Source organism: Aquarana catesbeiana, linkage group LG01 (genome assembly GCF_042186555.1).
Source record: "Aquarana catesbeiana isolate 2022-GZ linkage group LG01, ASM4218655v1, whole genome shotgun sequence".
In the NCBI taxonomy this organism is placed as follows: domain Eukaryota; kingdom Metazoa; phylum Chordata; class Amphibia; order Anura; family Ranidae; genus Aquarana; species Aquarana catesbeiana.
Window position 1 is genome coordinate 319133998 of NC_133324.1, and position 17625 is coordinate 319151622.

Here is a 17625-nt window from a genome sequence, read left to right on the forward strand (position 1 = left end):
TGACGCTGCCTGGGGCGACGCATATCACCACCGGGCGATCAGGGGGCTGAACCTTTATTCGGTAATAAACGGCGGGTGCCCCGACTCTATAAATAATAAACTAACTAACCAGCGTCACCCGTAACAATTATATGGTGATCAGTGGTGAAAGGGTTAACTAGGGGGCAATCATGGGGTTAAAACCTTTATTAGGTAGTATATGGGGGTCCCTGACGCTATAAAGCGCTGACGGCGAACCTATATATTTACCTCCCTAACTAGCGTCACCAGTGACACTAATACAGCGATCGAAAAGACAATCGCTTAGTGACAATGGCGACGGGGGGTGATCAAGGGGTTAAAACTTTATTAGGGGGGGTTAGGGGGGTATCCTAGACCTAAAGGGGGCTACCACTAACTGCCCTACCACACTGTCACAAACTGACACCAATGCAGTAATCAGAAAAAAAAAAAAACTGCTTGGTGTCAGTGTGACGGGGGGGGGGGGAGGGGTGATTAGGGGGTAAAGGGGGGTGTATTGTATGCCTGGCATGTTCTACTGTATGTGTAGTGTTTGTGCACTCACATTGAAGTCTTCTCTCCTCGGCGCCGGAACGGAAAATACCGAGCCGAGGAGAGATGACATCATTTCCTCTGCTGCTGTTTAGCATACAGCAGCAGAGGAATGATCTGATTGGCTGGAAGCGATTGCGAGAGGGGGGCCACGAATGGATGGCCTCCCCCTCACCTCCGATCGATGGGGGACAAACGCTGACCTCCTCGGGCACCGGGGGGGGTCCGATTGGACCCCCCGCCCGAGGGAGGCAGATCACGTACAGGTACATGATTCTGCCTGCCCGTGCCATTCTGCCGCAGTATATCTGCGTGAGGCAGTCGGCAAGTGGCTAACAGCTTGCCGACCAGCTGCCGTCATTATACTGCGGCAGGTTGGCACGTTCCCGCGAGCCGTTGTAGCTGTACTTTGGCCCATTAAGCGCTGCACTGCAGGGGTGCCAATGCGCGTGGCTGGCGGTCGCAGTGACTGTTGGCCACGCACGATCGTGGGTACGAGAGCCAGAACAGGGACGTGTGTGTGTAAACACACAAATCCCTGTTCTATGAGGAGAGGAGAGACAGATGGTCTGCTCCTTCTAGCTAGGAACAACGATCTGTCATCTCCTCTAGTCAGTTCTATCCCCCTACAGTTAGAACACACACGAGGGAACACAGTTAACCCCTTGATCGCCCCCTAGTGTTAACCCCCTCCCTGCCAGTGACATTTACACGGTAATCAGTGCATTTTTATAGCACTGATCACTGTATAAATGTCAATGGTCCCAAAAATGTGTCAAAAGTGTCCGATCTGTCCGCCATTACTAGTAAAAAAAAAATAATTATAAAAATACCATAAATCTTTCCCATGGTTTGTAGATGCTTTAACTTTTGCACAAACCAATCAATATATCAATATACACTTATTGCGATTTTTATTACCAAAAATATGTAGATAAATATATATCGGCCTAAAATGAGGAAAAAATTTGCTTTTTTAAAAAAAAATTGGGGATATTTATTATAGCAAAAAGTACAAAATATTGTGTTTTTTTCAAAATTGTCACTCTTCTTTTGTTTATAGCGCAAAAAATAAAAAACGCAGAGATGATCAAATACCACCAAAAGAAAGCTCTATTTGTGGGAAAAAAAGAACCTAAATTTTTGATAAAGTGAAACAATAAAAATTAAAAAAACCCTTTAAATATAGTGCCTTGGCGGTCCCCTTAGTCTGCCTGTAAAATGGCACATATGTACCATGTATAGAACCTGCTGCAGCAAAACTGACATTTATAAAGAAAAATAAATTAAATTTAAATTGCTGGCAATACAATACTATTGCCGGTGATACGAAAATGTAAAAAAAAGGTGTGGGGGTTTCCCCCCAATCCATACCAGGGCCATGTTCATGGGGACAAGGGCCTCTTCCTGACAATGAAAAGGTGTACGAAAAAACACTGCGCTAACTGGTGAAAAAAATAAGGGGAGCAGCTACATATAGTATGACAAATACAATGAATCAATAGTAGAAAAATGTAGCGCATAGTATATATGTGTATAAATAAAAGATAAAAAGAGTGTTACTCAATTACATTTCTATCCAAAAAATGTTAGTAAATCATTGACCAAATATCGTATAATAAATACAAAGTCAATAAACCAATAAATGGTGAGTAAGGGGTGTAATGTCCCACTGCGTGAAATTGTGGATGAAATCTCAAAGGGAGATGATGTTCCAAAAGTGGCAAATGATATATAGGTCCATGGAGAGAAGACCCATCAACCAGACAAGGACATCATGGAAAAGGTGGTATGTATAAGCTCTTACCAGATCCTATGGACTCCCTTGTCAGCGACAGGGAGTCTGGAAAGCAGTGTGCCACCCAGGGCATAAAGAAGGATATCCTAACAATCTAATCCTCTCAGCTGGACTCTGTGTAGATTTCCGGGGGTCACTAGGCAAGTCCCCGCAGTAGATGGCCAGAATATGGATCCGGAAGGAAAAGTATCGCTCATGTGGCTGGAGTAAACACTCACTCCCATTCAGATGGTATGTAAAAAGAAAAAAATATGCCTCCACATAGTGCAGATAAAAAGGGGATGTTTTTTATTGCTAAAAAAACTTTACAATAAAAACGTGATCATAATAAGGTAAAAAGAGTAGGCAACATGGGGAAAGATAAATGGCCCTTTATCTTTAAAATTTTTTGGATAGAAATGTAATTGAGTAACACTCTTTTTATTTTTTATTTATACACATTTATACTATGCGCTACATTTTTCTACTACTCTTCCTGACAACCCTGGGTGGTGGTTGTGGGGGTCTGCGGGCAGGAGGCTTATCAGAATCTGGAAGCCCCCTTTAACAAGGGGGCCCCCAGATCCCAGCCCCCTCCCTATGTGAATGCGTATGGGGTACATTGTACCCCTACTCATTCACCAATAAAAAGTTTTAAAAATAAATAAAGACAGGAGGCAGTTTTTGACAATTCCTTTATTGAAAAAAAAAAGTCCCCGATGTACAGTTATCATCAACCATGGTGTCCGCCGCACTGCTGGAACCGGAAAAAAAAATGCTCTGCCTGTGACGAAGGCTAACTGTCGATTGAAAGTTCTTAAATAAGTAAGGGGCAGGTCCACCTGGTGACACCGCCCCCTTGCGACATCACCAACTGGTTCATGCTGGGTCAGTGACATCACAAGGGGCGGTGCCACCAGGTGATGTCACCAGGTGGCCCTGCCCCTTATCTATTTAAGAATTGTCAAACGGTGGAGCAGGCATTTGGCGGTTAGCCTTCATCGCGGGCAGATCGTTTTTCTTTTCTTTTTTCAGGTATAGCAGTGTGGCCGGGCATTGTGATTGATGATGGATCTACATCGGGGGACATTGTTTTGAAGGAATCGTCAAAAAACTGCCTCCTGTCTTTATTTTTGACATTTCTTTTGGGTGAATGAGTAGAGGTACAATGTACCCTATACTCATTCACATGGGGGGGCTGGGATCTGGGGGCCTTTTTAAAGGGGGCTTCCAAATTCTGATAAGCCCTCTGTCCACAGACCCCCACAACCACAGCCCAGGGTTTTTTCGGGAAGAGGCCCTTGTCCCCGTCAACACGGGGTCAAGGTGTTGTGGGGGGGCAGAGCCCCCTGCCACAAAGCCTCCCCTCATGTTGAGGGCATGTGGCCTGGTATGGTTCAGGAGGGGGGGCATTCGCTTGCCCCACTCCCTTTCCTGTCCTGCCAGGCTGCATGCTCAGATAAGGGCCTGGTATGGATTTTGGGTGGGGACCCGTTTTTTTTATATTTTGGCATGGGGTTCCCCTTAAAATCCATACCAGACCCTAAGGCCCTCGTATGGATTGGGGGGGGACCCTCACACTGTTTTTTTTTTCACTTTATTTTATTCCCGGTTGTGTTTTTTTTTCATTCAGCTGTCAGTGGTGAAGCCCGTTGACAGCTGATGACTCATCTGTTGTTAAGGACGCAGCGGCCGGCTTCTCGGCCCACTCCTTAACAACCAACTATGCACTATGCAGCACGCAGTGCATTGTGAGGCGTTCGGCGAGCCAACATCCCACCAAGCGCCCCGCATATTCTCGGCTCGGTTCAAACTGTTCGTCCAACTCTACCACTAAGCTGTTTGTGGCCTCATTCCTTTGCTTCCTTAAAGAGTGGTAGACTGCTAACCCTTAAGTCCATTTGTGTAGATGGCTTCAGTATATGGCCAAGTGTATCAGTGGGGACCAAGCAGTTAATAGAGCTATGACAGGACAGAGGACCCATCATCACCAGTGCCTCCTGCAGAGGTAAGCGCTACACAACTGTAAATATTGTTTGTATTGCTATAACAATGCAGATGTTCTAAAATGAAAATGTATGCTGACCCGTAGATTTTCTTTGAGAACTTAATAATTTTCTCTTGCAGATCTCACTTGGGACACTACCAGCCTGGAGTTTGCATGTTTTCTTAACCACTTAAGGACGAGCCTCGTTTTGGATTTTAGGTGTTTACATGTTTAAAACAGGTTTTTTTGCTAGAAAATTACTTAGAACCCCCAAACATTATACATGTTTTTTTTCTAACACCCTAGAGAATAAAATGGCGGTCGTTGCAATACTTTTTTTTGCACCGTATTTGCGCAGCGGTCTTATAAGCGCACTTTTTTAAATAAAAAAATAAGACAACAGTAAAGTTAGCCCAATTTTTTTTATATTGTAAAATATGTTACGCCGAGTAAATTGATACCCAACATGTCACGCTTCAAAATTGCACCCGCTTGTGGAATGGCGTCAAACTTTTACCCTCAAAAATCTCCATAGGCGACGTTTAAAAAATTCTACAGGTTGCATGTTTTGCATTACAGAGGAGGTCTAGGGCTAGAATTATTGCTCGCGGTGAATCCGTCACAGGGACCACTTTTATCAGAAAGAGGACCGCCGCATGAAAACGGGGATACCGGGGTTATGGCAGCTAGCTGCTGCCATAACAACGATATCCGCCGCAAAGTTTGGACGTACATCGGCGTGAGGCGGTCCGGAAGTGGTTAATGTTTGTTTGAATTTCCTCCCAAAGCTGAGAAACGCATTGGAGGTTTAATTGGCTACTTCCCAAACTGGCTCTACTGTATATGATACTAATAATAGATTGTGAGCCCTTTTGTAGGACGATGACTGATGTGAATGGTTTTATAACTTGCTATAAAAATATGAGCTACATAAGTACTGGCATAAAAATAATAAGGAATATTGCTAAAAAAAATAAATACTACATAACAACCTTGTATATATAAAATATTCTTTGTAAATTGTTTTATTATTGTGACTGCCACCAGGTATGCAACTATTGTAATACAATTCACAATTTTTCTTTTGTGTCACCGTAGAAGTTCTGTACAACTCTCTATGTGAAGCATAGCTGACTGAGTATTGTAGAAATGTTCCTGTTTTAATTTAACAGCATCTAGTACTGTATATGAAGCAGCATATGTTTATGCACGGACAGTTGGTTCTTGTAAAAAATAATACATTCCTGGTCCAAAATGTGATTATTGTACCCCCCCCCCCCCCCCCAAATAGTGATGGGGTTAAATTTCCCCGCCTCTAGATCCAGAAGGATGCACAGAAAAGGCAGGAGGGATTTTATTTTAAGGGCTGAGCTTGCCCCCCTCTTCTCTTTTCCATAATGAAAACAGTCTGCATTAGACTGAGTTAGGAGACAGGCTATCTCAGCAGTGGAGTCTGCAGGAATTACAAGCTTGGGACATAACAGTAAGTTACCAAACTCTCCCTACTCTAACTTGTTGCCTATAACAAATCACACAGCCATAGGGAAGGTCCTAAGTCTATACGTTTAGCTGCATTTTTAATTTTAACGTACACGTCCTAGGACACAGCTGGCGTGTAGCTTGCAGGCAATTTTCTTAACGATCTGGAATTTAAGAGCATTTGGTAAGAATCCTTTTAGTGTTATGCTTTAAACCATTTTAGGAAACCTTTGGGCACATAAGGAGTTCACAATATATTATAAACAGTAATAATGTAACTAACTATATTCTGCATATACCATGTCCTTACAACTAGAAATTTACTAGTTACCTTAACTTTTATATGTGAAAGTACTAGTTAATTATTATTTAGTTACAGTGTCTGTTATATTTAATGCTTGAATATAATGTGTTCATGTTTTTCCAATATAACTTACTGTCTTTAACTGTAATTTATTTGTGCTGTATTTAGTTACTTTATCTATTTGTGCACAATTGTGCTGAAGTTTGCAAGGGTTTTAATATGATAATTTATGAGTTTAAATGCTATTTTGAAGGTGAAGCTATTGACCACAGCAATCAGATTTCAGCTGCCATTTATGAAGTACAAGTTAGAAAAGCTGAGCTAACATCTATCTGAATGGTTGCTATGGCAGCAGCCATATTTTCCTTTGCTCACTTTTTTTATTCAGTTTATAAAATGTGATTTGCATGTTGCTTAATGGCCTTCCCGTGGAGAGCTTTTATTTTTAAGCAGAAAAGCTGAACTTAGAAAAAAGCAAGACCTAGCTCTTGAGTTTACTAGTGTTTCCTCCAGATGTGGAACATTTTCTCCTTTCTAACCTGTGAGCCTGGGATCTGGAGTCCCAGGGGACTCTATACTTTATAACAAAGAGGCAGACGGAGCCCAGATGTGGTAGGCACACACAAGGGGGCAGGGCTCCAACCTCTGCATCATGTTTTTAGGGATAGCACAGGATTTGCTACTGCTCTGTACTTCATTTTTTTGGCTCAGCAGAAAATGTTTTTAACGTTACAATAAATAAATAAATATAATATAATATAATAAAAAATGAAGTATATATACTTCATTTTTTTTGGCTCAGCATAAAACGTTACAAAAGAAAAAAATAAAATTATATATATATATATATATATATATATATTTTTTTTTTTTTTTTTTGTAACATTTTATGCTGAGCCAAAAGAATGAAGTACATTAAAGAGCAGTAGCAAATCCTATATATATATATATATATATATATATATATATATATATATATATATATATATATATATATACATTAGACCTTTGCTTTTCATTTCAGTAAAATATAGCTACAGTACATCCCATGTTTTTGTACTTTGATATTTGTATTTTGCACATAAAAGCAGTTTGCATATATCCATTGCTGGACTAGAGCTCACCCAGCAGTCCAAGTTTAACCCTTGTTTTATGTGAAGGGATAACGAGAGGATGTGAGAGGAGACACAACTATATCATTGTCCATGATATATTTCTGCGTGAGTTTAGTTTATACAAATGCAAAGTCTATTTTTACAACTGACATATGTGAAATTCTTTTAGGAGACTGAAAAGCGTTGTTCATGTGTATTTCTGAAAAATGAAGTTAGCCCTGAACCTGCAATGTATCTAACAACACATTGGTATAAATGGCATGAGCTGCTTGTTTAGAATCTTGTAAACTTTTTTCCTATTTTTACGAAATTAAAGTGATGTGACAGTTGCCTTTGCGATGAAATTTGATGAAAAGATAAAAAAACCTTCTTTATACAACCAGATGCTTTCTGTACATATATATAGTATGTACTATTTATATAAGGCCAGATCTTCTTTACATATACCCATATGTGCCTTACTTTTGTCCATGTATCCTGATGTTTTATTTTAATATATAGTATGCATTTGCTATTATTGCAGGTATATGGTTGCTGTTTTTTATTCTCTTCAAAACTTGCCTTTACCAGACATGATATGTCAGCTATTTTTTTTTTACAGATTACGAACCTCCACAGAAAAATGGGCCACATTTTGACCTTATGTATGTTCCTGTTCTTAACGTATCCTGTATCCTTGGCTCGATACACTACTGAACCTGAGTTTGGAAGTGGAGAAGGAGATGGGACAGCGGTTGTTTCCAATACTCAGAGCTATGACATTGTTGGATCTACTACAGAGAACTCTGTGAAGAATGTAAATGGCACAACCACTTCCCTAAATGTCTTGGAAAATATAAAACAGTTTTTTAAGGAGTACTTGCTGCTTGTAATTGTGGTAGGTTCTCTGGTTGCCCTGCTTATATTTATAATGTGTGCTGCAGTGATTATGAGTCACAGACACAAAGCATCTGCTTATTATCCTTCATCTTTTGCACCAAAAGAGTATGTAAACCATGATGACAAAAATGGAGGTCCTAGAGCTTTTAATGAGATTCCCGAGAAACCCCATAATGAAAAGGTTGAAGAAGTGGTAAGTTCAAGCAACCAGCTACAAGCTGATATTCTTAATGCCACTCAAAACCTTAAGTCTCCAATCAAGGGTTGTAGTATTAAGGAGCAAAAAAATTGTGAAGGATCTCAAAAGACTTGCAATCTTTCCCATAAAGAAAATCCACAGGAAGCCACTAGTGAAAAGTCCCCAGAGAGTTCCAAACCCCAAGAAGAAACTCCTGGCAACAAAGTGGAAGAGGCCCCAACTGGTTTACCAGAAGAAGCTAAGCCTATAGATAATTCTCAGGAGGCTCCGGCTGAACCAATAGAAGAAACTGAACCCACAAATGATTCTCAGGAGGTTCTAGCTGATCCTACACAAGAAGCTCCACCTGCAGGTGAATCTCTGGAAGCCCCAGCTGAAGCTAAAGCAGATGTCCCAAGTCCCCCAGAAGAAGCAAGTGGAAAAGAAGAAGTGAATCCCACTCCAGCTGAATGTGGAACAGCAACCAATAATCCTTGTGAAATTCAAGAATCACAGCAGGCTCCAGACACACAACCATGTGGAGTTTAATGCAGTGTGATAGTATTATTATAAAGACAAGGAAACTGTTGTGCATCTGGCTTATAACAGCAGATAATTATCCTTGAAGTCAGGATAAGTCAATTTTCATGATCTAAAATGGCACTGGGAAGTAAACTGTGGTGCTTATGTTTTACAAACTATTGGAAGGCAATATCAGTGATAGTTCTGGTTTTACATGGTGAGATCTTTCTTCTTCTAAAGTGGGCAACAAAACTGATATACTAATGCAATGTAGTTCCTATTGCCAATACAGAAGCATGTACAACTGTAAATGTATATTTCCTTTAAAAAGAAGATATGTTGCAAACTATGTTCCCAGTATTACACCTATTTATGGTTGTTTGCATTCACGTTCCATGCTTCTAGTACTCCAGAAGCAGGCACTGTAAAGAACTGCCCTTATTTAATTTAAAGGGATAAGCTGAAAAGCTGTAAACACATATTAAAAAGGAAGCAGGTGTCCAATGTTAACTTATGACAGCACATGAATAATTTTGGTAAAAAAAAAATTCTGATAGTTCCTCTCTTTATAATGTCAAAATTTTTACAGAAAAACACATTTTTTTATTTAATTAAATATTTTACCAGAGAATGTTCATATTCAATCCAGGGCATCCTAGTTTGTATCTACCAATAGACACCCATTGTATAAAAGACTAATTCCTACTTTGGTTTGGTGAGATGGTTGATAGTTGATGTTGATACCATATAAATTTCTGTGTGTAACTGAACATGTGCGGATAAGCAATGCTTCACAAAGGGAGTTTCCTTTTAGGTCAAGTGGAATATATCTACAATCATATGTTTATTTTATTATGTATATGAGCTTTATTTAAAACTATTCCAGTTATGGTTTTCTGGAACATGGTAAAAAATGAAGCCCTTTGATATTTAACATTGACACAGTGACATTTTGGATTAAATAATATTAATTTAGGGAGCTACCAAGTTGGTTGAAACGATACAAAAGCTGGTTAAAGAGGAACTGCAGTCTGCTCACATAATTTGTAATAAAAACATCTTTGCCATTCTGAAGCTTCCCTCCAACCAATTTGCATATTATTTTATATATACTGTGATTCTGTACTTGCCAAATATGCTGCAGAAATCTCCCTCCACTGAGTCTGGCTGCAACCATTTTAAATGTGGGCAGCTGTAGCTGCTGCCTGTTCACTTCCTGGATTTACACAGACACGCCTCTAGCTCTGCAGCTCTCATTGGCCCTCTTATGACTCATCACCCCTCCCTTCCTGGCAAACTCTCACGAGAGTGAGAGAGAGCTGTGCATGATGCCTAGGCTTTTTTCCAGACAAGAAACAGGAAGTGGGCTGTATAAGGTATTTACTGGCAGAAAAAAAATGTTTTACTATCCAAAGTTAAATCAACAAAGGCAGAAGATTTAATAGATGGAAAGATGAAAAAATTACTGAAGTTCCCCTTTAAGATGCCATGTTAGGTCAAACTAGAGAATAGCTGGTTAAGATGGCAAGTTAGGTCAAACTAAAAAAATAGCTGGTTATTGAGTATACTGTATTTTATCCGTTTATTATAGTTCATTTTTAGTATATTAGTTGAAACAGAAAACAAGAAATAAATATTTATATTTTTAACACAGGCTTTTCTAAAGCAGTGTTCTTATTTACAGACAGTATTTTAAATTTTACCCACAAATGTGGGTACTTTTACTATATAAAAAAGGTTGGGATCAAGCAGTTAAGTGTACTTACTGTATGCAGTATTTCAAACACACCTCTTTGGATACTCTTGGAATGATTGGAATGATTACATGTTTTGTCTGTGATTCTAAGTGCTATATCTTGCTCAGGACCAACTGTAACTTTTCACATTGTGAATATTATTCTAAGTTTGGTCCAACAATGTAAAATAAACATAAAACATAATAATTATTCTACCTTTAATAAAGCCATCATTTTTGGTGAACACTCAGTCACAATTTTATTTAGCAATGTCCTTGTTTGCTCAGCATTTCTGCCTGGTGTGTATGAGTGTGAGGTGGAATTATAAGTGGATTGGGATGACCAGATGTCCTGTGAGTACTTTAAAAACCAAACCTTTATCCCTCGTTTGCACTGAGCAAGGCTTTGAAATCTGCGAGTTCATCTGAACTCGCAGGATTTCAAAGCCGCATTTAAGTTCCGACTTCGGGGGGTAACTTGAAAGACATCTGTGCGGGTTCATGCACAGATGTCTAATAAAATCGCTCCTGAAATAGCCAGGAACTACTTTTGGAAATTGATGTGGAAGTGCAAAGTCGGAGTTGTACCGATTGGGACGCTCCTATTGCCGGCAATAGGCTCCGATTTGAAATGCTATTTGACCTGTCAAATTGTGCTGATGTGAACGAGGGCTTAGATTTCAGGATAATTTAAATAGTGATAAATATTATACTAGCAGTTTTCCAATTCCTTCATTAGCTAACGCAGATTGGAATCACTACCATGTGGCTTAAAACCCGCAGTTTTTAAGCACTTTGGGCAACTGATTTATTAATTTGACTGAAAATGCAGCTTTTTTTTTATCTTTTATGGCTATGTTTAGTTTAAGCTGGTGCAATGAATGCTTCCCCAGGTTTCCTGTTTCTGGGAGGTTCCTTTCTCTTGTAGCATATTATGGATCCACCCTTGTATGCAAGGACTAGAGTTGTGTCTCCCTACACGGTGTGCATCAATAGAAACCCATAGCCTAGGAGAGCAAGGCAATCTCCCTGCTCCTCCCTATCCACTGTTAATTCTTACCTGTGAAGACCGAATGTTCAGGAAACTTAGCAGTAACGCATAGTTTACTTGGGAATTATTATTTTTATTGTGCTCGATGTGTTAAACTAAAAAAACACTGAGGGTTTAATACTACTTTATGCTGAGTTTTACAATATGTCAGAAGTTTAGGTTTTTTAGTATGGTTCAGAAAACATTGTGAGTAACAATGTAACAATATGGATACACCAAAGTTGTCTTTGAAGAGCTGTGTGCTAAGGCCCCAAAAGGCTTTGCAAACATAGAAGATGTTTGTAAGTGGTTAAATACGTATTAAGCTGGACAAAAACATATGAAGTATGCTCCAGAAACATATTGATGTTAGTACATGGCTCATCAAAGATAGCAGTATTAGCATGGTGTTGCCACATCACATATTTCCAAAACCCTTTAGGCATGATACCATATACCTGTGTATGACATGATGCCATCTTTCTGCAGATATCTGAAGATTGTTATAATACCCTGTGTAAGCTGCACCACTGCCATATCTATGTGGAGTAAATCCTGCCATGTTGTAATGGACTTTTATTAGCCAGGCTTTGCAATGTTTTCAGATGTTTAGCTTAAGACATTTGCTCCTTTCAAATGATTTTACTTTAAAAGAAACCTAGCTTGTTTTTGAATGTGCATATCCTGATTGCAGAGGTGTAACTAGAACCTTCAGGGCCCCAGTGCAAGAAACCATGAAGGGCCCCCCTGACACCTGGGGTGACCCAGCCCCATGTTTCAGGGGGCCCATGTGTCACCCCTGTACACCTGGATACGAGGAGCGGCAGGGGCGGCATATAGAGGAACCAATCCCCTCCATTTTCTTCCTGCAGTCGCTGAATGTCGGCGGGAGGGAGAGAAGTAGGCTTTCAGTGACTGCAGGAGGAAAATGGAGGGTATTGGTTCCTCTATATGCCACCAGCCGTCCCTCTTATCCAGGTGTACAGGGGTGAGGCATGGGCCTCCTGGAGCTGGGATGAGTGGCAGCGAACGGTGGTGGTAGTGATAGGGGAATGGGATGGGATGAGTGGCAGCAGTGGCGGGGGGGTGGGATCAGTGGCAGTGGTGATGGTAGGGTGGATGGGATGAGTGGCAGCAGTGGTGGTGGGGGGATGGGATGAGTGGCAGTAGTGGTGGGGGGATGGGATCAGTGGTGGTGGTGAGGGGGGTTAGATCAGTGGCAGTGGTGGTGGTAAGGGGGGTCTGATCAGTGGCAGTAGTGGGATCAGTGGTGGCGGTGGCATACACCCCCACCTCTGTCTCTTACTGATCCCACCCCCCCACCACAGATCTCATCCCTATCCCTCCCATCACCTGTTGTACAGGTGATAGGGGGAATAGGGATTACAACTGTGGTGATGGGGGGTCAGTAGACAGAGGTTGGGATCAGTTGCGCTGACAATTTGTCATTTACTTTGTCAGTTAAGCCTCTTACACACGATCCGATTGTTGGCCAACAGAGCGTCAGACTTTTGTCCAAAGGCCATGTGCCAGGAACTTGTTTTGCATACAAACGGTACACAATTGACGGCCAACAAACATGAACGTAGTGACGTACTACGTGGAATTTCAGCTCTTGAGCGCCACCCTTTGGGCACCTTCTGCTAATGTCGTGTTTGGTGAGCATTGATTCCAAGCATGCGTGTTTGTACTTTGGACTTTTGTGTGATGGACTTGTGTACACACGATACGAAAATATGACAACAGACCGTTCTCCTCCGAAAATTTACTAGCCTGCCATCCAACATTTGTTGACGGAAAGTTGGACAACAATGGTCTGGAGGAGCGTACTAACGTTTGGATTTTAGACAAACAGCCTGTCATCACACAATTCCCTGCTGAAAATCTGATCGTGTGTACGAGACTTTAGTCAGTCGATTCCTTCCCCTCCATTATTCCTGTGCCTCCAGAGATGCTCCTGTGTCATGGGGTCTCCTGCAGAGGGGGAGAGCTCCTCTCCTTTCACTCCATTGGTGTCAGCTGGTAAGCTGAGTTTCTCTTCCAGCGTCTGCCTCCCTACATGGCTTCCCTCTCCAGCAATAGCAACCTTTCCTCAGTGGCTAGCGGGCGAAATGAAGGGATGGGCGACAGTAGCTAAGCACAACTACTCGCACTTGCCAAGGGGCCTCCTGACAGTGGAGAATGGGCGCCCCCCCCCCAAGTGTGACTGCTGTGACCCTGGTAGTTCCGCCACTGCCTGATTGTACTACTTGAATCATTGACATGATGATCAGATGGGGGGATACCTAGTATCCAGGATTGTTATAGTTCCAGAGCTCGCACCTTCAAAAGCAAGTAAACAATGGCAGCTTCTATGTTTATATTCTAAATTAATCCCTCTAGGGCACCATGTTAGCAAATACCACTTAAATATATTTGGGGGGGTGCGTGGCTCATAAAATAAATAATTATTTTGTAAGCTCTAATGAGCAGGGCTCTCTGATTCCTCCTATATTGAATTGTATTGTAACTGTACTGCCTGCTCTCATGTTGTAAAGTGATGCATAAACTGTTGGTGCTATATAAATCCTGTATAATAATTTACAGATTTCATTGATATAGGTGCTCAGTGATCATGACTGTAGCATTGTATGAGATGGGGAAGTATCTCTTAGCTGGACTCAAAATTTCAAAACACAAGATGCTCAGTGGGCATTTGCAATCATTCGGTGATAACAAAAAGAGAGAAGAAATGATGAGTGTGTTCAGTTTGTATGGAGTAGTGTGCCACTATGTTAATTTCCCATAAAAAATAGTATATTTCATTGTAGAATTGCCCCAAGAGTCCATTGGTCCAGCACTAATAAAGGATACTGCAGGATTGCAGCAATCATAAATACTTAAAGCAGGGTTCCACTCAAATTTTTAACTTAATCTTACCCCCTTCAGTTAATTGCATAGACGTTCAAATGCCGCACGAAAATTTTTTTATCGCTGTAATTACCTTTATATTGTACTTTATTGTGGCACTTCCTGTCTCTCCTCCCATGGGAGTAGGCGTGTTTATTGCCTTTCCCCGGCGCCGCACTGTCTCCTGGGAGCTTCCCAAGATTCAGTGCGGAAACAGTGATCATGCGCGTGAACAAGCTGTGAATGAACAGCATTCACCGCATCCCGGAAATCAATGTTGTGGGCTTCACATGCCCACAAGCAAGATGGAAACAGCCAGCATCACATTTTTTAAGGTATTCTTCAGTACGAAAACAGACAGAGGTGGAAATATTACACCCAAACTGTGAGTATTATTTTGGGATTAGCAAAGTGTCTCAATGACCTAAAAAAAAAAAAAAGATTGGTCGCCGGACTCCCGCTTTAATTTGGATTTCAAGGTCACTATGTGTACTGTGTTTCTTCTGCTATTAAGTTTTGAATAATTTTAAACTATATATTTAGGAAGAAATTAAACATATAAATGGAAACAAAGTAATTTTTTTTTTTATATTGAGGGACAACAGAATTTAGGATATATAATGCAGTCAGCTGCTTACAGGAGATTGGGAGACTTGCAAACAAAAAAAATGTAATTACAGTTGAGCCAACCTTGTATAGCTTCTCCATATGCATGATTCAGTCTTTTGTTAGACCCCTTTCACACTGGGTCGTTTTGCAGGCGCCATAGCGCTAAAAATAGCGCCTGCAAACCGACCTGAAAAAGCCACTGCTGTCCCTGTCCAGTGTGAAAGCCCCGAGGGCTTTGACACTTGGAGCGGTGCGCTAGCAGGATGATAAAAAAAAAGTCCTGCTAGCAGCATCTTTGGAGTGGTGTGTATACCGCTCCTCCACCGCTCCTGCCCATTGAAATCAATGGGGCACTGCAGCTATACCGCTGGCAAAGAGCCTCTGCAGAGGCCCTTTGCGGTGGTTTTTAACCCTTTCTCGGCCGCTATACTGCCGACGCACCTCCCGCCCCAGTGTGAAAGGGGCCTTTGTGTCCTAGGTGGTTTGTCTTATCTCTATTGACAGTAGACCCCTTTCACACTGCCGATGCCCAGGCATCAGCGGTAAAGCAGCGCTATTTTTAGCGCCGTTTACCTTCGTTTTAGTGGCACTATTTGGCCGCTAGCGGGGCGGTTTTACCCCCCCGCTAGTGGCCGAAAAGGGGTTAAATCCGCACGCAAAACGCCGCTGGAGTGGCGTTTTGCCAGCGGTATTGCAGCGCTGCCCCATTGATTTCAATGGGGAGCAGCGGTGGAGGAGCAGTGAGTTCACCGCTCCAAAGCAGCTGCTGGCAGGACTTTTTCTGACGCCCTGCCAGCGCACCGCTCCAGTGTGAAAGCCCTCGGCTTTCACACTGGAATGAATATGGAATGAATATAGCAGCTGTTTTTGGGCGGTTTGCAGGCGCTATTTTTAATGCTATAGCGCCTGCAAAATGCTCCAGTGTGAAAGGGGTCTATATTATATTTGATATTATATTTGATTATACTGATTGGACTTGATTAGGAAAGCCACACACCTGTCTATATAAGACCTTACAGCTCACAGTGCACGTCAGAGCAAATGAGAATCATGAGGTCAAAGGAACTGCCTGAAAAGCTCAGACAGATTGGGGCAAGGCACAGATCTGGCCAAGGTTACCAAAAAATTTCTGCTGCACTTAAGGTTCCTAAGAGCACAGTGGCCTCCATAATCCTTAAATGGAAGACGTTTGGGACGACCAGAACCCTTCCTAGAGCTGGCCGTCCGGCCAGACTGAGCTATCGGGGGAGAAGAGCCTTGGTGAGAGAGGTAAAGAAGAACCCAAAGATCACTGTGGCTGACCTCCAGAGATGCAGTCGGGAGATGGGAGAAAGTTGTAGAAAGTCAACCATCACTGTAACCCTCCACCAGTCGGGGCTTTATGGCAGAGTGGCCCAACGGAAGCCTCTCCTCAGCGCAAGACACATGAAAGCCTGCATGGAGTTTGCTAAAAAAACACCTGAAGGACTCCAAGATGGTGAGAAATAACATTCTCTGGTCTGATGAATGTGTGGAGAAAACCAGGCACTGCTCATCACCTGTCCAATACAATCCCAACAGTGAAGCATGGTGGTGGCAGCATCATGCTGTGGGGGTGTTTTTCAGCTGCAGGGACAGGACGACTGGTTGCAATCAAGGAAAAGATGAATGTGGCCAAGTGCAGGGATATCCTGGACGAAAACCTTCTCCAGAGTGCTCAGGACTGGGCTGAAGGTTTACCTTCCAACAAGACAATGACCCTAAGCACACAGCTAAAATAACGAAGGAGTGGCTTCACAACTCTGTGACTGTTCTTGAATGGCCCAGCCAGAGCCCTGACTTAAACCCAATTGAGCATCTCTGGAGAGACCTAAAAATGGCTGTCCACCAACGTTTACCATCCAACCTGACAGAACTGAAGAGGATCTGCAAGGAGGAATGGCAGAGGATCCCCAAATCCAGGTGTGAAAAACTTGTTGCATCTTTACCAAAAAGACTCATGGCTGTATTAGATCAAAAGGGTGCTTCTACTAAAAATACTGAGCAAAGGGTCTGAATACTTAGGACCATGTGATATTTCAGTTTTTCTTTTTAAATAAATCTGCAAAAATGTCAACAATTCTGTGTTTTTCTGTCAATATGGGGTGCTGTGTGTACATTAATGAGGAAAAAAAATGAACTTAAATGATTTTAGCAATCGGCTGCAATATAAGAAAGAGTGAAAAATGTAAGGGGGTCTGAATACTTTCCGTCCCCACTGACACACACACACACACATTATATATATATATATATATATATATATATATATATACACACAGTGGTATTAAAAAGTCTACACACCCGTTAAAATGTCAGGTTTCTGTGATGTTAAAAATGAGACAAACATAAATAATTTCAGAACTTTTTCCACCTTTAGGCTGGGTTCACACTGTCTACGGCCGCGGCTCGCAGGGGTCCGGTGCATCCCTGTTCTCTGTTTCAGGCCCTAATGTTTGCCTGAATTTGGACCTGAAACTGAGCCAAAGATGCACAGGACCCTTGTGCAATCTGCTCAGTGGCCACCCTGGAGCTGTGTGAGTCTCCTGTT

The 17625-nt window shown here is 41.8% G+C and overlaps 1 protein-coding gene across 1 annotated transcript; it reads left to right on the forward strand.

Annotated features, from left to right (window-relative positions):
• The first annotated feature begins 5674 nt into the window (after window positions 1-5674).
• Window positions 5675-10773, forward strand: TMEM119 (transmembrane protein 119). Its single transcript, XM_073630139.1, has 2 exons — window positions 5675-5799; window positions 7816-10773. Exon 2 carries the CDS (start codon window positions 7837-7839, stop codon window positions 8818-8820), a length of 984 nt encoding a protein of 327 aa, XP_073486240.1. The 5' UTR covers window positions 5675-5799; window positions 7816-7836; the 3' UTR covers window positions 8821-10773.
• Window positions 10774-17625: the final 6852 nt, after the last annotated feature.

Excerpts from the sequence above, each read along its gene's own strand:
- TMEM119 (XM_073630139.1), top strand. The coding sequence starts at position 7,837 with ATGGGCCACATTTTGACCTTATGTATGTTCCTGTTCTTAACGTATCCT.